The sequence below is a fragment of the Salmo trutta genome, chromosome 23, assembly GCF_901001165.1.
Source record: "Salmo trutta chromosome 23, fSalTru1.1, whole genome shotgun sequence".
In the NCBI taxonomy this organism is placed as follows: domain Eukaryota; kingdom Metazoa; phylum Chordata; class Actinopteri; order Salmoniformes; family Salmonidae; genus Salmo; species Salmo trutta.
Genome location: NC_042979.1, coordinates 12,367,939 through 12,386,951, shown reverse-complemented (window position 1 = coordinate 12,386,951; position 19,013 = coordinate 12,367,939). Strand labels below are relative to the sequence as shown.

Genomic DNA, 19,013 nt, shown 5'->3' with positions numbered 1-19,013 from the left:
CTCTCTGTCTTGTTCACTTTTACTCTCTTTCTCTCTCTCTGTAACATCTCCCTCATGTTGAGTTAACTTTCATGGAAGGACTAATTGAGCCTTATTAACTTATAACGTATACAAGTTAGACAGAGTTGTTGGCTTGAGTTAGAAGGGCGACGCACAATTGGCCCATCGTCGTCCGGTTTAGGGGAGGGTTTGGCCGACCGGGATGTCCTTGTCCCATCGCGCTCTAGCGACTCCTGTGGTGGGCCGGGCACATGCACGCTGACACGGTCGCCAGGTGTACGGTGTTTCCTCCGACACATTGGTGCGGTTGTGTTTTGGAGGACATTTGGCTCTCGACCTTCGCCTCTCCCGAGTCCATATGGGAGTTGCAGCGATGGGATGAGATTGTAACTACCAATTGGATATGACGAAATTGGGGAGAAAAAGGGGGTAAAAAATAAAATAAAAAAAGTACCAAAAAATGTCATCAAAAACTGTAAATTTGCTAGTAAAACTTTGTGTATGTTCATGTGTGAGTGTTTGTGTCAGCAAGTGTGTGTGTTTGTCAGTGTGTATGTGTGTAATACAGTATGAAGTGTGGGTCTGTGTGTATCTCGTTAGAGGAACAGCCTTTGGAATGTTTAGGGGATGGGGATCAGGTTTCAGGGTGACCTTGGCAACGCCCGGCGGCTGACACAACAAAAGTTTGTTTGTGTGTGTGTGTGTGTGTGTGTGTGTGTGTGTGTGTGTGTGTGTGTAAGAAAGAGAGAAATACTCTTAAGGTGTTTGTATTCAATCTTTATTACTGTGTCTGTTTCGTGAGAGTTTGGGGTTTTGGTTAGGCCAATCTGCCTTGGTAAGAAGTTTACAGGAAAGTGCAGAGAACACCTATAATGAAAACAGTACTGGTATGTACAATGCCTTCAGAAAGTATTGATATCCCTTGACCTTTTCCACATTTTGTTGTGTTACAACATTCATTTTAAATGGATTCAATTTTGGCACTGGCCTTCACGCAATACCCAATAATTTCAGTGGAATTATGTTTTACAAATAAATTCAAAATGAAAAGTTGAAATGTATTGAGTGAATATGTTTTCAACCCCTTTGTTATGGCAAGCCTAAATTAGTTCAGGAGTAAAACTTTGCTTAACAAGTCACATCATAAATTGCACTCTGTGTGGAATATAAAATCAAATCAAATGTTATTTGTCACATGCGCCAAATACAAGTGTAGACCTTACCGTGAAATCCTTACTTACAAGCCCTTAACCAACAGTGCAGCTCAAGAAAGAGTTAAGAAAAATATTCACCAAATAAACTAAAGTAAAAAATTATAAAAAGTAAAACAATAAAATAACAATAATGAGGCTATATACAGGGGGTACCGGTACCGAGTTTATGTGTGGGGGTACAGGTTAGTCGAGGTAATTTGTACATGTAGGTAGGGGTGAAGTGGCTATGCCTAGATAATACACAGCGAGTAGCAGCAATGAACAAAACCAATGGAGGGGGGTGGGGGTGTCAATGTAAATAGTCCGGTGGCCATTTTATTAATTGTTCAGCAGTCTTATGGCTTGGGGGTAGAAGCTGTTAAGGAGCCTTTTGGTCCGAGACTTGGCGCTCCGGTACCGCTTGCCGTGCGGTAGCAGAGAAAACAGTCTATGACTTGGGTGACTGGAGATTCTGACAATTTTTATAGGTCCTGGATGTCAGGAAGCTTGGCCCCAGTGATGTACTGGGCCGTACACACTACTAGTGCTGGGCGATATGGCAAATCAATTATCACGATATCTATATTTTTTCATTCGATAACGATAATTATCATGATATTAATCAAATAAGGTTTAAAAGGTGCATATCTGCTTCAGACTCAAGAATGCTTAATGCCTGAACAAACGTTAGAGTGTTGGACTAGTAACTGAAAGGTTGCTAGATCGAATCCCTGAGCTGACGAGGTAAAAATCTGCCGTTCTGCCCGTGAACAAGGCAGTTGACCCACTGTTCCCCAATAGGCCGTTATTGTAAAGGTTCCTTTTTTTTATTACGTGACTACACATAAAATTACACTTTAAGGAAAATTGTTCCATTTTTTGAGGCCAGGGAACACTTACCTGGGGTCAATTAAATTGATAAGCCTCTTGAAACCTTCCTTTTCGACAGTGCTAATTGGTAGAAAGTCCTTAGCAATGCAATGCATAATAGCATTTGTGATGTCTTTTGTCTTTTCGATGTTTGCTTGTAGGGCTTAGCCGCTGTAAGTGGTGACTGCTTCGGGCAAACATCCCTTGATTGGCTGGTGCTTAAGGAGCGTTTATCAATACCGTGGTGAAAACTAAAACTTCCTGCATGTTCCAAAGAGTGATTTTGCTTCAGATGTTGAAAAAGGTTTGTCGTATTACCAGACTTCGTAGCCACCTGTCTACGGCACAATTTGCACCGAACATTGCTCTGCGTCGGACTTCGAAAAGTCAAACCACTTCCAAATTACTGAAACAGTTTAACCCTTTTTATCAATAATTTCTTCGTTGGAAGCTGCTCCTTCTCCATGGCTATCACTGCCACTGTTTTCACCTACATCACTCATTTTTCGTGGTTAATAGTGGCTACTCCATCACTCGAGGTGCTAAGGGGTTTTTAGTGGGCATATACCTCTCCGCGTGCATATTGTCACTTCTCCGCACGTTCCTGCTGCGTCAGAGGTGAAATGGACTGCTGTACCTAATTATTCTACATCGACATTATCGAAAATTAATCTAAATGTTTTTATATTGTTATTGAGGGAAGCAATTACCTTGATAATTATTGATATTGATTTATCGCCCAGCCCTATGCACTACCCTCTGTAGCACCTTACGGTCAGATGCCGAGCAGTTGCCATACCAGGCGGTGATGCAACCAGTCAGGATGCTCTCAATGGTGCAGCTGTAGAACCTTTGGAGGGTCTGGGGACCCATGCCAAATCTTTTCAGTCTCCTAAGGGGGGGAAAGGGGTTGTCGTGCCCTCTACACGACTGTCTTGGTGTGTTTGGACCATGATAGTTCGTTGGTGATGTGGACACCAAGGAACTTGAAACTCTAGACCTGCCCCACTACAGCCCGTCGATGTTAATGTGGGCCTGTTTGGCTACAAGTGAAGACAGACACATCAGGTTGTGATACAAACCTTATCAAAACATATAGGCGTACGGGCTAGGCTTCATGAGGTGTGCGACTATAATTTGAATAAGTCAGGGGGAAAAGCATGCTGTCACGTCCTGACCAGTAAAAGGGTAATTTGTCATTGTAGTATGGTCAGGGCGTGGCAGGGGGTGTTTGTTTTGTGTTTTGTGTTTTTTTGGTTCTAGGGGATTTTGGTTCTAGTTTTCTATTTCTATGTTTATTTTTCTATGTGTGGCCAAGTATGGCTTCCAATCAGAGGCAGGTGTCTTTTGTTGTCTCTGATTGGAAGCCATACTTAGGCAGCCTGTTTTTCCTGTATTTTTGTGGGTGGTTGCTTTCTGTATAGTCTGTGTACCTTGCAGAACTGTTGATTGTCGATTTGTTGTTTTCGTTTAAGTGTTCACTTTATTGATAATAAAAGAAGATGAGCACTATACCCGCTGCGTTTTGGTCACCTTTCATCGACGTCTGTGACACATGCGCTGTTTCTTGCCTTAAGCTGGGCATCATTCACAAGTGATAATATGATGGGATCCTTCTCTTTTTAATAGAGGCCATCAAAACTGTTTTCTCACACAATTGCATAGCCTATAGAAATGTTGTGCAACATGAGCTCATGGGCTCTCATTAAGTGTTTGATTAGATTTTCGGAGTGATTTTCGGAGTGATGTCAGAGTGATTAAAGGTAGAGTGCTGAGTACCAGGTTTGGTAGGCTACTAATGACCATCAGCAGCATCAGAGCTTGGAGAAGCCTAATTACCATGACTAAACGGTCACATTGAAATCAAATCAAATCAAATGTTATTGGTCACATACACAGGGTTAGCAGATGTTAATGTGAGTGTAGTGAAATGCTTGTGCTTCTAGTTCCGACCATGCAGTAATATCTAACAAGTAATCTAACAATTTCACAACAACTACCTTATACACACAAGTGTAAAGGAATTAATAAGAATATGTACATATAAATATATGGATGAGCGATGGCCGAACGGTATAGGCAGGATGCAGTAGATGGTATAGAGTACAGTATATACTGTATGACATGAGTAATGTAGGGTATGTTTAAAGTGACTAGTGATACATTTATTACATCCATTTTTTTGTTATTAAAGTGGCTAGAGATTTGAGTCAGTATGTTGGCAACAGCCACTCAATGTTAGTGATGGCTGTTTAACAGTCTGATGGCCTTGAGATAGAAGCTGTTTTTCAGTCTCTCGGTCCCCGCTTTGATGCACCTGTACTGACCTCACCTTCTGGATGATAGCGGGGTGAACAGGCAGTGGCTCGGGTGGTTGTTGTCTTTGATGATCTTTTTGGCCTCCCTGTGACATCGGGTGGTGTAGGTGTCCTGGAGGGCAGGTAGTTTGCCCCCGGTGATGCGTCGTGCAGACCTCACTACCCTCTGGAGAGCCTTACGGTTGTGGGCGGAGCAGTTGCTGTACCAGGCCGTGATACAGCCCAACAGGATGCTCTCGATTGTGCATCTGTAAAAGTTTGTGAGTGTTTTTGTTGACAAGCCAAATTTCTTCAGCCTCCTGAGGTTGAAGAGGTGCTGTTGCGCCTTCTTCACCATGCTGTCTGTGTGGGTGGACCATTTCAGTTTGTCCGTGATATGTACACCGATATATGCGTTCTCCTGGCAACCACCAAACCCAGATGTGTCCGTCGGACTGCCAGATGGTAAAGCGTGATTCATCACTCCAGAGAACACGCTTCCACTGCTCCAGAGTCCAATCCAGCCTACGCTTGGCGTTGCGCATGATGATCTTAGGCTTGTGTGCGGCTACTCGGCCATAGAAACCCATTTCATGAAGCTCCCGACGAAACCGATATTGTGCTGACGTTGCTTCCAGAGGCAGTTTGGAACTCGGTAGTGAGTGTTGCAACCGAGGACAGACGATTTTTACGCGCTACGCGTTTCAATACTATAAACATGAGTGAAAATAGAGAGATACAGAATCAATCTCTTTGTTAGAGGAGTGTGTATTAAACAGGAATCATGTAACAGATATGGAGTCTCCCTCATCCTGTGTCTACACCCCATATGCTCTGTAAAAGACAAGGAGGTGATCCACACTCAACCTACACAGCCTCTGTGTTGGCCTCTAAAAACAAACTATATCAGGGGCCAGGAGAGTGAGCAGGCCTGTATGAGCCCAATGCCAGACCATGGGTCTGATCAAAGAGGGAACCTTGTCTCCCCAAGGGCAGAAAGGCTGCTTAGGGGTTAGAGGACCAGGGGTTGGCATAGACTCTCTTCTATTTCTCTCTCCCTGAAATAACAGCAGCCCCGCATCACTCTATGAGTCCATTAGGAGAAGGAACTTAGAGGGAAGTTGACTCTACATGGAGAGAGGTAGTGTGTTCTAATGGATGTTAGTGAGAGACTAAGCAGCTCTCCCAGCCTGTGGATTTACACCATGCCTCTGGCCCCGGGGTCTGGGATTTTCTCTGTTTAACTCCAAAGGGGGGTTCTCTTTCCCTCACAAGAAAAATGACAACAGTGACTTGGAAGGATGGAGCTTTCCTGTAGCCGGTGACTAAGAAAGTCATTTTTAAACCTCCTGCTTTGGGCTGGATGTGTCAATGTGTAGTTTATATACTGAACAAAAATATAAACGCAACATGCAACAATTTCAAATATTTTACTGAGTTGCAGTTCATATAAGGAAATCAGTCAATTGAAATAGATTCATTAGGCCCCAATTTATGGATTTCCCATGACTTGGCAGGGGTGCAACCATGGGTGGGCCTTGGAGGGTGTAGGGCCACCCACTTAGCAGCCAGGCCCAGACACTGGGGAGCCAGCCCCCCAGATGATCCAGCAGGTGAGGAAGCCGGATGACAAAACTGTGTTCTTTTATTGTCCCCAGCACAAGGTGCACCTGTGTAATGATCAGTGTTACCCAATGAGGCTGCAGGGCGGGCCCACGGCTCAGTGTACACAGCAGAGAAAGAGATCGAGCGATGACATGACGTAGTACGCAATTTCCAGGGACCGCTTTTGGCTCATGAGTGCTACTTTCAGAACTACTGGCTTAGTAATAAGTATACAAAAGTACTGCAGAATCTCTTTAACACAGTATAATATAGACTTATGACTGCTTCTCTCAAGGTTGGCGTAGTCACTAGTCAAGGTGCTCTGAGCGCTGAACCCTCTTCCTACCTCTCTCTGGTGAAGCAGGCTCTATGGGTGAAAGGCTAGAAGGTGGAAAAGGCGAAGTTTGCTGGTAACACGAGCTCCCAGTTTTTCTAGTAAAGTATATGAGCAGAACCTTGTTTTGCTCTGCGGTTGAGCCTGCCCTGAGCTGTTATTGTAGTGGGAATGAAACACGTGTGAGGGCATAGCTGGTCTCTTCTGGCTAACCCACAGTAACACTGTCTGAGCCCTTTCGCAATGCCTCTCTCTGAGGCAGGATGGTTGGGACTGGGAAGGTGTACTAAAACATTAGAGCTGGTATATACAATACCAACTTAATGAGGTGGTCTCCAACAACATATTTACACATATCCACCGAACATTTTTAGAGCTGTTTTGGGTTGTATTCATTCATGTATAGGAGATACTGCTCCTACTGACAGTGAAGTATAAGTGCGTTGGAGGGCTTTATAACATCGTAAACACACATACTCCCAAAATATCGAGGCACACAAACGTGTAGCCATGAGGGTTCTGTTGGGCTGCTCTGCCAAAACCAGGGTGAGATATATGGCCTTGGATATTAAAACGACATGCTACACACTCGTTCCAGAACTGCTGTCGAGACTGCCACACACACACACACACACACACACACACACACACACACACACACACACACACACTAACTTGCATGCACACACACGCATCTACCACACAAAAACACACACACACACACACACACACACACTGAGCACAAAAAGCTCTTTCTTGTGAGAGTATTAAGTGTACCAGTGTTGTTCCAGTCTCAGGCAGGTACATTGAGTTGAGGCCAGAACAGAACAGAAGGGTAGCTTTCACCAGACACTGTCACCGTTTCTGTGGCTACGTTACTATGGCGACGTTGCCAAGGCATTTAGATTTTTCAAGCATGTCTGGAAAGAGGGAGTTGAAGAGTGGAGAAAATGTCACTTTGCTAGCTTTGATTTAATTCGAATTTACCTCGGTTATGTATGCACTTAAGTTTTACTACAAGTTAGGTGCAGCCGTTTGAATGACACAGTGTCCATATAACTGTGTTTGGTCTGTCCTGGGACTAAGCCGGCTCTGTCCCCTCTCTGTGATATAACTGTGTTTGGTCTGTCCTGGTCCTGGGACTAATAAACCAGCTTTGTCCTCTCTGTGTCTCTGTAGCCAACGTGTTGGACACCATGTTACTGAGGAACCCTGGGAGAGACAGGTCAGACAGTAGGTGGGAGAACGGTGGGAGTACAGCCCCGGCTCCAACACAGAGGATCCTCTGGTGCCACTGTTACCATCACTGTCCGGAAGACTCTACCAACAATACCTGCAGGTATGATCCATACGCACGCACGGACGCACACGCACACACAAATTCCACAAAATTACAACCCTGTTGACACGGTCGACGTCTTTTTCAGACCATCTTAGAATCCACTGTGTCTAATATCTAATGTGTAATTAGCGTGCATTAATTAGTACACAGCAGAGGCAATTCCTCATATTGGTCACTATCCTGTAAAACTCTAATTCAGCGAACAGAAAATACACTGGTGTCTGTGCCACAGCCACCGTGGAACATATGAACTCAGACAGTAATGAGATCTTTAAATACAAGCATAATTACAGACAGATTCATGCCCACTGTCTCCATCCCTGTCTAGCTGTGTTTATTACATGTGATTGTGGTTGCCAATACAACCACTGTGAATTTTAGTCATAATGAATATATGATGTTGAAAGATTGACAATGGAACGGGCCCAGATGTTGATGATCACGGTATCTCTTCAGGACTGATGGTTATTGTTTCACCATGGTGGAGGATGAAGAGGGAAGTCTCCCTGTGCTGACCTCTGGGTGTCTGGGGCTGGTGGGTTCGGAGTTTCAGTGCAGGGTAAGTCTGCAGTGTGTGTGGTGTGTATGTGAACGCCATCAAGTGGAGGCAGTCACTGTGGAAGTGCAGTTGAACCAGCTTTATAAGCTCTTGTAAGTCCTTATAATCCCTCTATGACTCACTACAGTTCTCAAAGGAATCTCTTCAAATCAGACCTTAACAAACCTACAATGAAAGCAATGTGTTAGACCAGCCTTGTCTCGCCATCAATAAGCAACATTGTAAATAACATATACAGATGTAGTATCTTAATTTGAGCCAGTTTTGCAACAGCAGGAAAATAGTCCTGCAGCAACAGGAAATGTAAATAATTATGTGGATTATATATAGGTATTGATACATTTTTTGTCAGGGCAAATCAAGTCTGATATTTTAAAGCGGAAATTACAAATTGTAGAATCCTTTTTAAACCTCTAATTCACGACAAGTTTGCATTTCCTGCTGTGCAGGAAAATTCCCAGCCACAAAATAGTGAACAAATGAAGATCCTGCATCTGCCGTCCTTCAAACTGTTGTCTAGTAATTAGAGTTGTGTAGATGTAACAGTGTGTTTATGGTGGGTCACAACAGGACACAGGGAATGCCCGTCAGAGGAGGGCTCTAGAGTGCTGTACAGACCAGGACTTCTGCAATAAAGACCTGTATCCTACTTTACCACCACCGAGGGCCCCTGGTAAGAGACACACTCAATCACACACAGTGAATTCCACCCAGTCAACACAGGGAATCTCTGTCCTCTTGTGCGGAAGAGGCTTTCAGAGTAGGCTCCCTCAACCTGCACTTGGGTGTGATGGGTAGTGACAGTTTTAAACTGTTACAAACCACAGTGTATAGTGCTGGCTGGAGTGGCACTTGCTGCTCAGGGGGAAGACAGGAGAAGGCTGGGGGGAAGACAGTGGGAGGCAGGTGAAATGGAGCTGGCAGGCTTGGCTTGTTCTCTCACCCTCTAATGAAAAGGACAGCCTCTCCCCAGGGCCTGCTTGAGTTTCCTGCGCTGCTACGGATCTGAGATATCTGTCCATCTGTCACTCCTCTAGCTAGACACCAACACTGTGTGTGTGTGTGTGTGTGTGTGTGTGTGTGTGTGTGCGTGTGTGTGTGTGTGTGTGTGTGTGTGTTTTTGCGCGTGCGTACGTACGTGTGTGTGTGTGTGTTTTTGCGCGTGCGTACGTACGTGTGTGTGTGTGTGTGTGTGTGTGTGTGTGCGTGCGTGGTGCGTTACGTCTATCAAGGAAATTAGTCAAAGACAAATTGATTTGTCAAACGAGGCAAATTGTACAGTGAGATCATTTCCGCGTGTGTCTATCTTCAAGTGTATGTGTATGTATGCGTGCGTGTGTGTGTGTAAATGATTGACAGGAGGCTGGCAGAAAGTCTAGAGTCCCAGAGCAGCTTTGGGCCTCAGGAGTTGCCGTGGCGATGTCAGTGTGACACCCAATCTGTTTTTTTTCTCAGAAAGGGGATATGATCGATCACACACTGAGAGGGGGAGAAGGGGGAAAGAGGAACAAGAGAAGGGGGTAGGGTGGGGGAGGAGAGTGGAAAATAAGAGTTTGTCCCCATCTCTGAGATTTGGCAGGGTTTGGAATGAAACTGTTATAAACAGATGAATGGAGAACTGGTGCTGTTGAGTAGACCCCAGTGTTAGGTTTGGCTCTGTGGATGTGTGAACTGACTGACTTTCTCTTCTCTCTCTCTCTCTCTCTCTGACTCTCTTCTCTCTCTCTTCTCCTCTCTCACTCTCTCTCTCTCCTGTAGATTACGTGGACAGCAGTATCCACCACATGGCTCTCTTCATCTCTGTCACAGTCTGCAGCATCATCCTGGCGCTCATCATCGTCTTCTGTTACTTCAGGTGAGAAAACACACATGGACTTGGACTCCGACCCACGCACTGAGGAGATTGGTAACATAGACCAATGTAATGCTTTTAGAAGGAGGGTAAAGCCCTTAGTTGCATTACTAAGGGCTTTACCAATGTGTCTCTTCCAGGTATAAGCGTCAGGAGTCCCGGCCTCACTACAGTATTGGTCTGGAGCAGGATGAGACTTACATTCCCCCTGGAGAGTCTCTGAAGGACCTGATAGAACAGTCCCAGAGCTCTGGATCAGGATCAGGACTCCCCCTGCTGGTGAGAGCTCAACACTGCACATCACACACAGCAACCAATGGCAAAATCAGTCCAGCAATACAGTGGTACTCTCTCAATGGGTTAGTTATGTTGAATTAGATGCAGAAATCATGATTATGATGTGGGTTAGTTATGTTGAATTAGATGCATAAATCATGATTATGATGTGGGTTAGTTATGTTGAATTAGATGCAGAAATCGTGATTATGATATGAGGATATTATGATCTTGACGATTACAATGTTAATTTAAGTTGTTGACGACGATGATTATTTTATTGACGCTGACGACGGTGTGTGGGTGTTTTCCTGTGCTCAGGTGCAGCGCACCATAGCCAAGCAGATTCAGATGGTGAAGCAGATAGGTAAGGGCCGCTACGGGGAGGTGTGGATGGGTCGCTGGAGAGGAGAGAGAGTGGCTGTCAAAGTGTTCTTCACCACCGAGGAGGCCAGCTGGTTCAGAGAGACAGAGATCTACCAAACTGTCCTCATGAGACACGAGAACATACTGGGTAAGGACAGCGAGGTGTGTGTGTGTGTGTGCGCTTCCTTGCGTGCATCTCTATATGTGTGTGTCTTTTGGCTTGATTCAATCCGTAGCCGGAAGATCTGCATTGTAGCGGGATTTACATTTAAAGGCAATGTTACCGTGTTCACAGTAAACGCTGCGTTTGTCGGCTCAACCGGAAATTACCTTTAAATGTCAACCGCATTACAACGCAGATATTCCACGCTACAGATTGAATCGAGCCCTTTGCATCTCCTCAAAGATCTCGTCCCCCCGTCCCCTGATCTCCCCCCCGTCCCGTCCCCCATCCCCCCGTCCCCCGTCTCCTCCCAACCCAGGCTTCATAGCAGCTGACATAAAGGGAACAGGCTCGTGGACCCAGCTCTACCTGATCACAGACTACCATGAGAGTGGATCTCTGTACGACTACCTCAAGTCCACCACCCTGGACATCAAGGCCATGCTGCGGCTGGCCTACTCCTCAGTGTCAGGCCTCTGTCACCTCCACACAGAGATCTTTGGCACCCAGGGCAAGCCAGCCATCGCCCACAGAGACCTGAAGAGCAAGAACATCCTGGTAAAGAAGAACGGGGCCTGCTGCATCGCAGACCTGGGTCTTGCCGTCAAATTCATCAGGTAGGACAGAAAAGGGACATCTGACATACATCAGGTCATCAATGTAGAAATAACGAAACATCTTTATAGAGCAGATTTGTTCTACTTTGTTATGTTTCTATACTTTTCACGCCGGTAAAAATCAGCATCAGTCCAGAAATGCGAAGACTGTGTTGTTTTAAAGGTGCAATGTTGATGAAAAGATGTGGTATTTCTCTCCCTACTCCTGCCTCTCTCAGTGACACCAACGAGGTGGACATCCCTCCCAACACCAGGGTGGGCACAAAGCGCTATATGCCCCCAGAGGTGCTGGACGAGAGTCTGAACAGGAAACACTTTCAGTCCTACATCATGGCCGACATGTACAGCTTCGGCCTCATCCTCTGGGAGATCGCCCGGCGCTGCGTCTCTGGAGGTCAGACACGGCCCACAATGCTCTGCTTCAAAATGTCTGATATAATTTTTAGATGTGAAGTAGACTGACGTGATCTTTGACCATGTGCATGCAGACATTTGCCAAAATGCTTGTCCAATTAAAAATGTTTTTTATTCAAACGTTTATTTTTTTATCCTGTTCAGTAGGGGTGCAACGGTTCACCAAGCCCACGGTTCGGTACATATTGCGGTTTTGGGGTCACGGTTCGTTTCAGTACAGCGGGAAAATAAATTGACATACTACATTTTTGTTCATTTGGAAAAAGATGCTAAACTAACCCAGGAATAGATCATGAACCATATAATGCCTGATCAGGTATACCAACTTTGTAGACACTCTCATAAAGGGGGCATGTCTGTAGCACGGTACTTCTCATCTCCCACTCAGCAGGACGCAATGTTTTGGAACGTTCAGATAGAAACAGTCAGTCTAGAACAAACATACCTTTCTGACATATAGAATACGGAATCACATCAGCTCTATTCATGGCATTTCTATCTGCAACGTTTGGCAACTGAATGTGGCCCTGGAGGTCCATCTATCTGTAGTAGGCGCAACACCGGGTGCATTGGTCAATTAATTGACAACTTGGGCATGGGTTTGCTTATATAGACTGGGTAGAGGTCTTCATGGGTCCAAAAAGTTGGACCCCTTCCAAAATGGACTTGGGGCTTACCCACCCCGGGTCTCTATATAGGCTATAGATACCCGTTACAAACAGACCCGAGGACAGCTAAACCCGTTCCGTATAGACCTTGTTGGATGCAGACCCGGTCCGATCCGAGTGAGGGAAGCAGCAGAAAAGTAAATTGTTAAGCTACTTTATTAACTAAAGCTGATAAAACGCGAGGGAGAGGAGATTGAGGGGCTATACGGTGTGTGTACTGTGAGCGAGTGACACAGGGAGCAAGCAGGATGGAGGAAGAGACTGAGAGATAAGGCAACCAACCAAGCCGACTCACGCTAGTAAACTCCTAGCTTGCCATAGCTAGGTTATTTATCATCCAACGTAGTATACAGAGTTTCTAACCTCAGAGGCGCAACATTGCAAGACTTCCGGCAACGCTTGCGAAACAGACCAAGCAGACCAGGCCGGGGTTTGGGGTTTGATAAGTCAATGACAAAAGGGAAAAATTATTCTTTAGATGTTAATTTTCTCTAAATCTAAAGGCACAACCTAGATTTGAGCCAATGTCAAGTAGTTGAACATGTTAGACCCGATGACGACCGTTAGACCCGATGACGTGTTTCTGCGCATGAGCTTAGCTAGCCAATGTCGTCATGAGATCGCCTACAAGTGTGATCAGGAATTTCTATTGGAGAAGCAGTTTCTGCCTATCGTCATACTGTCTTTGGTAGTACCTGTCTTGACTGCATCAAACCGAGAGAAGTTAGTTAGCTAAGCTAGCTAGCGAGGCTAATTGAGGCTGCATGCGCTTTCCCCCTGTCCGACAGTTACAAATAACAACAACTCCATTCAGAATATGAAGTAGCAGCCTACCTGTTGGCTCTTGGTTGTTGTAGCATATCCTTCCCCTGTTAACTTTTAACTGCGTCATTTTAATTCCGTCTTCCGTTGATTAGATATCTCCTAGCGCGTGTGCCACACACGGCTAAAAGGATAATTTGAAGTGCGGCAGTTAATATTCAAATTTCGATTACAACATGAGCATGGCTCTAGTTGTTTTAACGGAATAGCCTGAAATGGGTTTTTTTCTACTCGTATGTATTCATTCGGGTTCACAGTTTGGACCGAACCGAGGTCCAAAGAAATACGTATTCCGTTACACCCCTACTGTTCAGTTATCTTACCCCCTTCCACTCTGTGTATCGTCTTACTACTCTCTCAGCTAGGATGACAGTAGTTATGGATCCACATTAACTACTGCCAAAGCAGCAGCCAGTCTTCCTGGGGTCCAGCAAAATTAAGGCAGTGTATACAATTTTAGAACATTACAATACATTCACAGATTTCACAACACACTGTGTTCCCTCTGGACCCTACTCCACCACTCCCACATATCTACAGTACTAAATCCGCATGCGTGTGTGTGTGCCAATGTTTGTGTTCCTTCACAGTCCCCGCTGTTCCATAAGGTGTTTTTTTATCTGTTTTTTTTAATCTAATTTTACTGCTTGCGTCAGTTACTTGATGTGGAACAGAGTTCCATGTAGTCATGGCTCTATGTAGTACTGTGTGCCTCCCGTAGTCTGTTCTGGACTTGGGGACTGTGAAGAGACCTCTTGTGGCATGTCTTGTGGGGTATGCATGGGTGTTCGAGCAGTGTGCCAGTAGTTTAGACAGACAACTCGGTACATTCAACATGTCAATACCTCTCATAAATAAAAGTAGTGATGAAGTCAATCTCTCCTCCACTTTCAGCCTGGAGAGATAGACATGCATATTATTAATATTAGCTCTCTGTGTACATCCAAGGGCCAGCCGTGCTACCCTGTTCTGAAAGTCCTTTTTTGTGGCACCTGACACACGACTGAACAGTAGTCAAGGTGCAACAAAACTAGGGCCTGTAGGACCTGCCTTGTTGATAGTGTTGTTAAGAGCATCGCTTTATTATAGACAGACTTCTCCCCATCTTTGCTACTACTGCATCAATATGTTTTGACCATGACAGTTTACAATCTAGTGTTACTCCAAGCAATTTAGTCATGTCAACTTTCTCAATTTCCACATTATTTATTACAAGATTTAGTTGAGCTTTAGGGTTTGGTGAGTGTTTTGTTCCAAATACAGTGCTTTTAGTTTTAGAAATATTTAGGGCTAACTTATTCCTTGCCACCCACTCTGAAACTAACTGCAGCTCTTTGTTGAGTGTTGCAGTCATTTCAGTGACTGTAGTAGCTGACGTGTATATCGTTTAGTCATCCGCATATATAGAAACTCTGGCTTTACTCAAAGTCAGTGGCATGTCGTTAGTAAAAATTTTAAAAAAGCAAGGGGCCTAAACAGCTATCCTGGGGAATTTCTGATTCTTACTGGATTATATTTGATAGGCTTCCATTAAAGAACACCCTCTGTGTTCTGTTAGACAAGTAACTTTTTATCCACATTATTGTAGGGGGTGTAAAGCCATAACACATATGTTTTTCCAGCAGCATACTATGATCAATAATGTCAAAAGCTGCACTGAAGTCTAACAAGACCCCACAATCATTTTATCATCAATTTCTCTCAGCCAATCATCAGTCATTTGTGTAAGTGCTGTGCTTGTTGAGTGTCCTTCCCTATAAACATGCTGAAATTCTGTTGTCAATTTGTTTACTTTAAATAGCATTGTATCTGGTCAAACAATTTATTCCAGAAGTTTACTAAGGGTTGGTAACAGGCTGATTGGTCTGCTATTTGAGCCAGTAAAGGGGGCTTTAATATTCTTGGGTAGAGGAATGACTTTAGCTTCCCTCCAGGCTTGAGGGCACACACTCTCTAGTGGGCTTAAATTGAAGATGTGGCACATTGGAGTGGCAATATCGTCGTAATTTTTCATCTAGATTGTCAGACCCTGGTGGCTTGTCATTGTTGATAGACAACAATTTTTTCACCTCTTCCACACTGACTTTACAGAATTCAAAAGTACAATTCTTGTCTTTCATAATTTGGTCTGATATTCTTGGATGTGTAGTGTCAGCGTTTGTTGCTGGCATGTCCTCCCTAAATTTGCTTATCTTGCCAATGAAAAAGTCATTAAAGTAGTTTGCAATATCAGTGGGCTTTGTGATGAATGTCAAGATCTAACATCTCTCTCTCCGTGTGCCTCATGTCCTGTAGGCATCGTAGAGGAGTACCAGCTGCCCTACCATGACCTGGTGTCCTCTGACCCCTCCTATGAAGACATGAGGGAGGTGGTGTGCATCAAGAGACAGAGACCCTCCTTCGCCAACCGCTGGAGCAGTGATGAGGTACGGAAAAATCTTTGTGATTCTGTTATATGCTTGACCTCAGTATACTCATACGTATGCTACTGTGTTTGATGAGTCCATGTTGATTTCTGACCTTGGTATGTGTGTTCAGTGTCTCAGACAGATGGGGAAGCTGATGACGGAGTGCTGGGCCCACAACCCTGCATCTCGCCTCACTGCTCTGAGAGTGAAGAAGACCCTGGCCAAGATGTCTGAGTCTCAGGACATCAAACTGTGACACGCTGCTGCTCCTCCTGCCGCCACCTAGAGACACTCATCCCCTAGAGGGCCACTCTGCCAGGGCCACTCTGCCAGGCCCATGGGAGGAGGGCAAGGCAGGAGATAGAGAGATTGAAAGTGAGAGAAAGAATGAGAGAGAGAGAGAGGGAATGAGCGAGTGAGAGGGAAAGAGTGGGTTTTCCCAGGTTCAGGGTCTGCTCTCTCCTTGCCCGTGCCACTGCCAAGACAGAGAGAGTCCCAGTGGGCAGTTTCTGTTCTGGGCCAGTCTGGTTTGAGCCGGTCTGGTCTAGTCTGGCATTGCTTTCTGTGAAAGCGGAGTGGCTATGTGAGTGAGGGGAAAACACAAGGACAGACAGTACCCTCTGCAGGAGAGGAGGAGTCAGTCCGTCCCTCATGGCCAAGAGAGGGACGAGAAAGAGGAGTTCCTGCTCTGTCCATCTAAAGCCATATAACAGTATTGTTTTGTTTTCGCGGTAACATTTTATTACAACGAGCCACAGTAACCCCTTCAAAACCCGTGTCAGAATGTTCATGAAGCTTAATGCCATGTTTACGACATCGTTATCTAGGGTTATGATGGCTAGTTCAAATAAAGACTTAGTTTTTTTCCCCCGTTGTGCTGTAGCAACTGGCCCTATTTGTTTATCTTTGAACCCAAAGTTTTGCAACGGTAAAGAAAGCTCTGCATACTGTTGGAAGTGAAGTGGATCACTCAGTTATTCTTGCAGCATCACTGCCCTAGAAACCCAAGTATTTGGTTCTATTCATACAGGAAAACACTTTGCTTCAATATTGACCTGGGGCCATTTGGCTATCCAAAGGAGTCATTCTTAATCCCCTGAAATGTCTCTTTATCAAGGACTAACGATAGGAGAAAAGGAGCATCATTATGTTATGATTCTGATGAAGCTGATGGTTAATTCAAAAGCATGGGAGTGATGTTACTGGGCAATTCCATGGTAACAGAGTGATGCTGAGAATCTGATTTTTTACTTTCAAATGCATGTCAAACAAAAACCAATGATTACAAAGTTAAACAAACCATACAACAAAAGGACAAATTTGAACAACTTCCACTTAAAATGTAACAAAAACACATTAACTTGAGGAACAGTGCAGAGGCCAAATTTGGTAACAGAATGACTTTGTGTTTGTTGTTTGACATACATTTGAAAGTGAAAACTCTTGAGTTACTTAACGTGGAATTGCCCTAATCAGTCTACCTGAGTCATGCCAGTAAGATGGCCTCACTCATGGTTGTCTTGCTACTATAATATTCTCGTTTTCTCCCCCTCACAGAATTGAATTGTAAATAACAATGTTGAAATGTATTGATAATGATGGACTTAATAATAATGTTAAATATGTTTTGGTTGTTTGCCTATGACTTGTGTACAGAATAACTCGCTGAGTGTCCACTATGGCGTGTGCCTTATTTAATCTGTATATATGTGTATAAGAGAGTGTGTGGACCAGGAGAACATTCCCTAATAAAATGCTGTCAGTCTCCATATCGTCTCTCTTTTTTAGATTATTTTAATCACGCACGAACATACACATACACAGGAAAACGTCAGAAAAATCGTACAGGAATCCTAAAGGAAATCCTACACCTTGGGTCAAAGGGAGAGCTAGCACCAGCACCTTGTGAATCCAAAGAGAAAACCAGGATAAATAGATTCAAGTAAGATTAACCAAAAAGTGGGTTATGGCTAGGTTTGGGGTTGATCTGGGGACATGCAGCTAGGGTTAAGGTTGTGGTAGCTCGTGTTAGGGCTCTATTCAATCCACATCGCGGAAGTTCAGAGTTACAACCTAGTTTAAATTTAAAGGCAATGTTCCCGCGTTAGCGGAGACTGCGTTCACGGTAAACGCTGCATGTCCTCTCAATCGGAAATTACCTTCACATTTCTATCACACAATCTGTAATGCTTCAGCAATACAGATTGAACGGAGAAAGCCACCAGGAAGTGGAAAAGAAGAGTCGGATTCTGCATTCAGTGTTGCATATAAATATAATTTATTATTAGTTTTAAAAATTCTTTCTTACACTTTGTACAGGAACTTAACAGAGGAAATGCAAGCATTTGCAAGTAACATGATGAATGCCTGAACAGAATTGGCCACATTCTCACTATACATACAATATTACCCATGAAGCCTCAGGAGAACGATGGAATGCAACGGCTAGCACTTTTCAGTACATACATTATTTTTTTTTTATAAAGGATGCAAAGTTTGCATAGACGGCTTTAGGAAAATGCTCACACAACTGTCAATATTTTTTTTTTAACCAAAACGAATCAAACGACTATTGTCAGCGCTGCTTCTTTTCAAGGAATGTTGGACAGTTATCTTCAGTTATTATACACATACAAATATGCTATCATATAATACAAATATGCTATCATAAAATCCTTATACTTAATGCTTTCCCAACTGCAAGATAAATAATTTGATAATCTGTCAAAGTTCACGAGTTCACCTATTTCCATTCCCCCCACTGAAAGTCAACAGTAACTGTTAGTGTACACTGAGTCTACAAAACATTAAGAACATGCTCTTTCCAAGACATAGATTGACCAGGGGCATCCAGGTGAAAGCTATGATCCCTTATTGATGTCACTTGTTAAATCAATCAATCAAATGTATTTATAAAGCCCTTTTTTTACATCAGCCGATGTCACAAAGTGCTGTACAGAAACCCAGCCTAAAACCCCAAACTGCAAGCAATGCAGGTGTAGAAGCACGGTGGCTAGGAAAAACTCCCTAGAAAGGTAGGAGCCTAAGAAGAAACCTAGAGAGGAACCAGGCTCCGAAGGGTGTAAATCCACTTCAGTCAGTGTAGATGAAGTGGAAGAGACAGGTGAAAGAAGGATTTTTAAGGCTTGAGATAACTGAGACATAGATTGTGTATGTGTTCCATTCTGAGGGTGAATGGGCAAGACAAAATATGTAAGTGCCTTTGA

The 19,013-nt window shown here is 44.1% G+C and overlaps 1 protein-coding gene across 5 annotated transcripts in view; it reads left to right on the top strand.

Moving 5' to 3' along the window:
- bmpr1bb (bone morphogenetic protein receptor, type IBb) overlaps positions 1–17,555 on the top strand; it is a 111,448-nt gene extending 93,893 nt beyond the window's left edge. For all 5 annotated transcript variants that reach the window (XM_029708992.1, XM_029708991.1, XM_029708994.1 and 2 more), the window contains 10 exons: positions 7,479–7,638; positions 8,098–8,200; positions 8,771–8,873; positions 9,959–10,055; positions 10,193–10,331; positions 10,650–10,842; positions 11,177–11,474; positions 11,693–11,868; positions 15,674–15,804; positions 15,917–17,555. In XM_029708992.1, the coding sequence (XP_029564852.1) occupies positions 7,479–7,638; positions 8,098–8,200; positions 8,771–8,873; positions 9,959–10,055; positions 10,193–10,331; positions 10,650–10,842; positions 11,177–11,474; positions 11,693–11,868; positions 15,674–15,804; positions 15,917–16,042 (1,526 nt within the window). In that variant the 3' untranslated portion in view covers positions 16,043–17,555. The remainder of the gene's footprint in view (positions 1–7,478; positions 7,639–8,097; positions 8,201–8,770; positions 8,874–9,958; positions 10,056–10,192; positions 10,332–10,649; positions 10,843–11,176; positions 11,475–11,692; positions 11,869–15,673; positions 15,805–15,916) is intronic.
- The last annotated feature ends 1,458 nt before the right edge of the window (positions 17,556–19,013 follow it).